We start from the raw sequence: 7,947 nt of genomic DNA on the forward strand, positions 1-7,947 counted from the left end.
TTTAGTGTAGAGCCAGTTTAGTTCTATAACTCTGTCATTGTTAAAATTCAAACATATGCGTAGGAGGGTTTTTTCCATGAAATATGATCATCTATCACCTCCTGAGAGATTCTGGGAAAATATATTAAATTCTTCTTTTACATTCAATAATCAAAAATTATATGCATGAAAAACAAATTTAAAAAACATTTTTTTGACTCGATTATATACAGGATTCGATTATATACAGTGAAAAGAAATCGGAGACTGTATATAATCGAGTTCGCGCTGCATTAGTTTCCAACTTGGAGGATAAATCTAAACACTCCCAACACTGAGTATTTCCGACGTCACCAATATATTATCGAAGAAACTCTCGCCTAGAATTATTAAGCTGTGCGTGTTTTTCTCAAATGAATTGTTGATCATTTGTGTATCTGGATTCAGGCATCCCAACAGTAAAGCATTCTTATTACAGTCGATATGAAATTAACTCGGCTTCCTATGTGTGCACGCAACTAGTGATCACAGCCATATGTCCGATACACATCTCAAAGCGTACTGGTGAAGAAGCACAAACGCATAAGATACAGGCTAACATTACGATCGCCAGAAAAATGTCATGACATTTTTCTGGCGACAGTCACGTGTGACAGTAACCCGGGTAAACCGATGAGATTCATCGCTTCGTCAGCGACTGTTACGGCGACAGAGCGAACGGAATAGCAGACACGAAAAAATCGGAAACGAACAGTCTCCCCGGCTCACTACGCTCGGGCACGACAAATTAGATGAATTCGACGAAACACCGACTGTTGCTGTATAGTATTACTTTATGCATTCATGTTCTGTCGCTTGTATACGAGTGTAGCGCGCTCACAGAGACTGTCTATTCAATTTCATACCGACTGTTATGAAAATGCAGTACTTTTGGGATGCCTGGTTGCACGTTCCATACGGAATTAGTGTGAAGGCAGTCAGTTCAATTTATTGAAAGGAATAATTTTGATTAGCTTCCGTTCGTGGCTCGTTCCGTAGGGAATTAGTGCGAAGGCAGTCAATTCAGTTTGTTCCAGGAACAAGGGTAATTCACTCGGCACCTTTTTCATACTTCAACCCTGTAAAGTGCTAATCCAGATTCGCAAGGTTGATTCCTTCGCATCAACCGAGTTTGCGTATTGGGCATCTTTTACAAATCCAACTCACCTTTTCGAGACATTTCACTAAATTTCTTTCAAACCTTTTTGATTTTATCCGATGACAACTGAAACCACCGACGGAAAGGTTTTGACTATTATCGGAAATGTAAATACTAACGCTACAGACAGAGCAACCGGGTGATTACGTCTAGCTATGCGAACAAATGTTCATTGAAACGATTGATTGTCCGCATAAATAGACGTAAGCGTTTTCCAAATGGAAAAAATATGTTTTAATCCGCAAAATCTCCTAGGCCCTCTTTTTGTCGATAATATCCTTCAACTGGACAGATTATTTCAATGGGAATTCGCATAGTTACGCTTGTAGGAAAAAAAATGCGTTTTCCCAACACTAATGATGTTGGTGATTACGTCTCCTATGCAATCATGGGCAGTATAGTTCCAATTGTGTTCCCATTGCCGTTCCCGATGAACAGATAATTGACAGCCTTTGAAGGAGATGTATTCAGTATCAATATGGAATCAAGATACCTGATCTAGAACTGGAAATACTGTTTTGGAATCTTTGGATCATTCAATGCCAAGACGCCTAGCAGATGCCAATAGGATATAGTGTAAGTTATGGCTAGCTCAGAGGTACTGGTTTGTATAGTTACCTCAGGGTCGGCTCTTACCTAGGAACGAGGTGGACTCACGAATACAACGGAAGCTGTTGGTGATGTATTTGATTGAGAGTTTGAATAAGAACGGAATGGTAAGTATTTATTTTTAAAATTTATTATATATTTTTTCTTTTCTTTTCAGGTTAGTAGGTTAAAGGATCGTTGCGGCCGAACAGGAAGAGGTTGACTCCAGGTAAATATATTGGTTTTGTGGGAGAGAGAGTATTTTGGTGGTTTTTTTTCTAGTCACGGTGCCCGCACACGGGGATCGGTCTCATCAGTCTAAGAGACGATAAGCGGGGGCTAGGCTCGATCAGGCCTCATCGCACTGCAACCTCCGAAACGTTCGACCGACTCACCCGTATACGTGTGGAGCAGCGATAACGTTGGGGGCTCGCTGACCACCGGCGTTTTCTCCGAGGTACCTCCTTCGTCGTCTGATTCCTGCGAGGAGGGTGAATGTTGCGCGTCGTGTACGGTTCCTAGGACTTCTGCAACTGCTTCTTCCCTTATTTCCGCTCGCACTTCACTTTCAAAAAGCACAACTTTAATTTTGAATTTTCTTCGATCGGTCTATATTATTCGACGGTCCGTGAGCTCAGACCGAATCGAGCCATCGAATCTTCCTTTACGGCTCGAATCACTCTTTAACCTCTCTCTCTTCCATCCTATCTCTCTATCCGCTTTCTCTCTCTCTCTCTCTCCCTTATGCATCTTCTACTCCTTTTTGTCGTCCTTTAGGACCAAAAAGATCCAAATTCGTTGAAAGAATTAATTGTGGTCATTGTTAGATTTTACAATAATTCTTTTTTGAATTTGCATTGGCAGCATGCAATGCCTTACAGGTAGGTAGGTGATGAGAGGATTATTACCATAAGATTTATGGTTATATTTTGTTGCGGTTTTTTTTTTTGAACCGTAACAATAGGTTGATCGAGCTGAACATTGTAGCCAGAATATGGTCATGTTTCTGACGTAAAATGAGCACTACTGAACGGTATACCTCAATTATTTCTGAATGTGTGAAATTTACACGTCTTGAAATGTCAAAAATCATATTTGTTTGCATAATTGTGGCATTACGCCTATGAACGTCGCCCACAATATACTCTCCATTATCCTATTCCGACGTACCGCATCTTTAATTAGTAGTTCCGTAACCCCGTACCAGTTGGGCTACATGGAGGCCCGTGCTACCACGCATCAAATCATTTCAATCCTAGAGATTTTGCATGTCGTGTGTACAACGTGTCAGCTCATCACTTGAAGGCAACGTATGATACAGTCGATCTATGGTATATCAAGCACGAGAACGAGGAAAGCTTCCCGGATAAACTCAATCGACCGATCGAGGCTACCAAGGGAGTCAACTTTCGTGTTTGCTGTTAGGGCGCTAGGATGTTCAGAAGAGAAGTGAAATCACTTGCATGTGATCGAATTAAATCATACGCTGAGGGGTTAACATCGTGACATGGTTTGAAAATGTTGCAGAATACATTTGGTTACTCAACTATGACGAAACACGGATGTATGAATGGTATGAAGCATTTAAAGACGGTCGAGAAGATATGAAGGATTTGCCACGTCAAGAACGATCATCCACCTCTTCAACTGATGAAAACATCGACGAAATAAAAGAAATGGTGCTCGGGAATCGTCATTTAACTTTGAGAGAGTGGAGGCGATCTGGCGTAGTGGTAACATCCATACCTCTCACGCAGAGATCACGAGTTCAATTCTCACTCCCGACATTCTTCCAAAAATGGGAGTAAAAGTCACGAACCAGCCGAAATGTGTTGATAGTTACTATAATAAAAAAAAACTTTGAGAGAGTTAGCCTTGAATTTCAATATTTCTCGCAAGATCGCTCGTCATATTTTGGTTGATATTTTGGGCATGAGAAAAGTCGCAGCACGACTAGTGCCAAAATAGCTCAATTTGAAAATTTCATCGATCAACCATTGGAAACGTACTCTAATTCCCGCTTCTAGGGACCCGATGATCATCAATCGCTGCTTGCATATATGCAAAGGTCAGTAGATTGCGGTTGGCCGGACACGTTGTAAAGATGTCGGATGACAACCCGGTTTAAAATTTCGTTTCAGCAACCCTTCCGCCTCCAGAAACAGAGACAAAGGCGACTAGCGAGTGACGAGACGCCTGGGATCCTGACAACAAGCTACCCAGAACGGGGTTGAATGGAGACGACTTCTTGATACGTCACAAGTTACCTCGGCTCTAGTCTGATAGATAAGGTGAGTACAGTTGTTTGTTCAGTTAACTCAATACCAAAACATCGATTCATTTACGGCACAAATAATTCATATGGCTTTCATTCATAGGTTACATTAGCAATACGTTGTAATTTATTTCATTTCCAATGACCAAAAACTCGAAATAATTAAAACAATTCAAACCTTAACCTTTGCATACATACTAAATCTTATTCAGTTATTGAACCGCTACTTTGACAAGGAACAAAATGACAGGTGATGAAATGGAATGTGCAAGACTAGAGTTGAGGTGAACATGTGTCGCATGTGTCGCGGTATAAATAAAACAGTAGATGATCCCACAAAATATAAACCTACAAATGATACATCACTTCTTCCCGCTAACCAATATCCTTGTCACAAATCGGGCTATTTTCTCGTATGTCATGAACATCAACGCCGCGGTTAAAACCGTTTGCAGTAGCTTCGCTTCCAGGCCTCGGAAGAGACCCGAAGCTCCTTGTTTCTTCAGAATAGACAATAACATCTGCACTATATTGGAGTCCACCGGAAGGTTTTTATCCGTATTGCCATGCCGTAGCTTCGTCTGAATCAATTGCAGCGGATAGGTCATCACCGTGGCTATCGCCTTAGCAATCGCTCCAATAGCGAAAAAACTCACAGCAGAAGCACTTCTGGTGTTGGTGACCAACCGGCGCTTCAGTGCTTCGTAAACCATAAATTGTATCGCTGGATTTATAACCAGCAGCAGCGAAGGCATCGTTCCTGCCCACAATCCTTTTGCGCCTTCCGTTCGTCCTATATGGATCAATCCTTCCAGCAGGTTATCGTAGCAGTTCGTGTTATCTTTAACACGATGACCAAGGCCCTTCATTTTAAGACGGGTATTTACTACCCAGCACGGGGTGGTTGCGAACACATTTACCACACCGGCTATCGAACCCAGCAGTAAATCACCCGCGGCCGATTGGTTGGCGCCTCTGGCTGTGCCTCGAATCGCCTTCAAGCTGTGGAATGTGTAGAAATATACAAAATTTGAAATGCACAGGCTTTCCAGAACCGGAACCATGCCACGATAAAGGGTTCCGAAGCCTTCCTCGCTGACCAGCTGCTTGAGAATAGCCCATGTGCTGAGTGCTTTACGTTTTTCAGGTTCTTCCACTAGAATGAAAAAGAATATGTATCAGGAAATGATGGAGAGCTTCTTCTTAAAGCGGCTCATCGGCATAGTATTTTAAATAAATGAAGCAGCTGATTTTGCTGTTAAACTGGTTATGGAAATAGATGAAAAAAAAACGCATCAACGAGTTCAGGCTGACTTTAGTCACATAAAAAATAATACACACTAAATTCGAGATTAGATGAAGGTTTCAAGACCTTGGGTTCGTTTTGCGGATCGATATTACTTACGCTGTAGACGAGAACGAACGGTGTCCAGTGGATAAAACGTAGACATAGCAATCACGCTTCCCTTGAAAGAGATTGAAAATTGCATTCACATCAATAACTCTTTATTTTATCATGTATCGAGTTCTACCATAGCACCGGAAACTGCATGAACCCATGACAAATAGCTGAACACATCATTCAGAGGCTTGGATTGAGCCATTTTCGGATGAATAGAATGGAAATCGCAGAACTATTTCAATCACTGTTAGACCAACTTTGTATTTCGCAGTAGCCAAATGAATTATTCAATTACTTTTCATCAAAAATGCATTATCATTGCTGTCTCTGGAGGAACGAGTAAACCATAGTATATAAGGCTCTAACACAATCAAACGATCATACGAAGGTTTGTTTAAATTCAAAATCACACCGAGGGGGGAAAATGCAAACACTAAAATTTTATAATTTTTTTAGTCTCACAATGGCTTGTAAAAACTTGTAAAAACTCCAAGACATGGATTAGAAGTAAACATAATTTATACTGATGATGATATTGAATTACTCTGGGAGTTCCTTCGTCTCTCTAATAGTTTATACTGTCGAGCATTTCAGCTTATTTACTAGCACAAACTACTAGCCTATATACACAGCAATGCCAAACTGAGAGAGAATATAATTTGACAGAGCTTATCAGCCTATATAACAAAGCATTACAAACGTTATGAATTTGGAAAGCTCTCTCGAGAGGATATCGGCGCATGGAGCGACTGAAACAACAGTTCGGTTGAAAGGTTCATAAAGGCCCATTTATACGTTGCTAGTAGCTGACCTGACAGTGAGCAGCTACTGGGCCGGTAAACTCGCTTGACAATTGGTTGACTTGCCTTGTCCGTTCACACAGTGTGAGCTGCTGATGAGAAACTAGGTACTACATCATTGGCTTACCAGGGATGCCAGATGATTTTTCAAATATCCATCCAATAGTTAGAAACAGCTATCAGATCCGAATTTGACAGATGATTGATCCGAAATCGACTTCTCTATTGGCAGTTTTTATCTCAGGTTTTCAGTTACATTTATCATTACACAATTTTATCACGAAATACATGCTGATCGTGTATAAAAATAATTTGTGCTGAATTTCTTCGAACTGAAGGTACTATCCGAAAAAGCAGAAAGGCAAGAGGATTTGGACCATGAATTGGATGCAAAGAAAAGGAGCAACAAATACAATATTGAAGGAACTCTATGATGATGATCCTCTAGAGTACAGAGCAGTGTTGAGAAAAACACCTGAATAAGTGGAATAAGTGGAAACACTGTTGGATTTCATTGGTCCAAAAATACAACGCCAAGATACACTCATGAGGGATGCTATACCAGCAAGAGTGAAATTAAAAAACGACATTGATGTGCCTTTCTTCTGGAATATCGTTCAGATTGTTGGAGATATTTTTTTAGAATCTCGAAAGCATCCATAGCTAAGATAATTCCGAAAGTATGTGATGCTATAAATCGCAGTCTAAAAGATTTTTTTTGAATTTTATTTATTTCGTCTTGCCAGCACCAATTGTGAAATGAAAATGATAGTAGATTTACAGGTGGAACAATACTTTTTTTGCAAGTTGTGAGTGAATTTTGAATGAAAATTGTGTCCGATAATGATTCTATATTGGAGATTCTAAAGAAAACTATTTAAAAAAGAAAGCATGTAAAACAAAATAACAACGATTTCGTTTAGAAACTATGAGGTTTTTATTTGTTTTTCCAATAATTTTCAAGTCTAAAAATATCTTCGCATATTTTGAAATATCTTAAAAATCGAGACATGTCTTTACATTTGGCATCCCTGATTCGAACGCTAAATTTTGTTTTTGACGTTGTGAGGGATGCGAGTGCGAGTAAAATCAAAAAACTTTGAAGTAGCTCGCACGCCGGATCTCGCATGACACTAACTGGCATGATGTGTTCACACGGTGTGAGTAGTTGCACTGCAGTAACTGACTAGACCGTCTCGTATGCTTACTCGCACCGTCTGAACCCGGCTTAAGAGTACAGCGTTGTACATGTACTATCGTAAGGCCCATTTATACGTTGCTAGTAGCTGACTTCACAATGAGCAGCTACTGACCCGGTGAACTCGCTTGACAAATGGTTGACTCGCCTTGTCCGTTCACACAATGTGAGCTGCTGACAAGAAACCAGATACCACGACACGGGTTTACCAGAGATGCCAGGCGATTTTTCAAATGTCCATCAAATAGTCAGAAACAGCAATCAGGTCCGAATTTGTCAGATGATTGATCCGAAATCGGCTTCTTTATTGGCAGTTTTCATCTTAGGTTTTCAGTTGAATTTATCATTACACAATTTTATAGCGAAACACACGCTGGCCGTGTTTAAAAATACTTTGTGCTGAATTTATTTTATACTGAAGGTACTATCCGAAAAAAGCAGAAAGAAAAAAGGATTCGCGCCAGGAATTGGATGCAAAGAAAAGAAGCAACAAATACAATATTGAAG

At 40.3% G+C, this 7,947-nt stretch overlaps 1 protein-coding gene across 1 annotated transcript; it reads right to left on the minus strand.

Annotated features, from left to right (window-relative positions):
• Window positions 1-2,484: 2,484 nt before the first annotated feature.
• LOC129764430 (peroxisomal membrane protein PMP34) lies at window positions 2,485-6,084 on the minus strand. Its single transcript, XM_055763497.1, has 3 exons — window positions 5,573-6,084; window positions 5,446-5,506; window positions 2,485-5,196 (listed from the first exon to the last, which is right to left on the minus strand). Exons 1-3 carry the CDS (start codon window positions 5,642-5,644, stop codon window positions 4,403-4,405), a joined length of 927 nt encoding a protein of 308 aa, XP_055619472.1. The 5' UTR covers window positions 5,645-6,084; the 3' UTR covers window positions 2,485-4,402.
• Between the last annotated feature and the right edge of the window lie 1,863 nt (window positions 6,085-7,947).

The sequence above is a fragment of the Toxorhynchites rutilus genome, chromosome 2, assembly GCF_029784135.1.
Source record: "Toxorhynchites rutilus septentrionalis strain SRP chromosome 2, ASM2978413v1, whole genome shotgun sequence".
Classification (NCBI taxonomy): Eukaryota; Metazoa; Arthropoda; class Insecta; order Diptera; family Culicidae; genus Toxorhynchites; species Toxorhynchites rutilus.

Coding starts and splice junctions, on each gene's coding strand:
- LOC129764430 (XM_055763497.1), bottom strand. CDS start 5,644: ATGGCTCAATCCAAGCCTCTGAATGATGTGTTCAGCTATTTGTCATGG. Junction 5,507..5,572: donor ATGCAGTTTCCGGTGCTATG/GTAGAACTCGAT, acceptor ATCTCTTTCAAG/GGAAGCGTGATTGCTATGTC. Junction 5,197..5,445: donor CGTTCGTTCTCGTCTACAGC/GTAAGTAATATC, acceptor TTTTCATTCTAG/TGGAAGAACCTGAAAAACGT.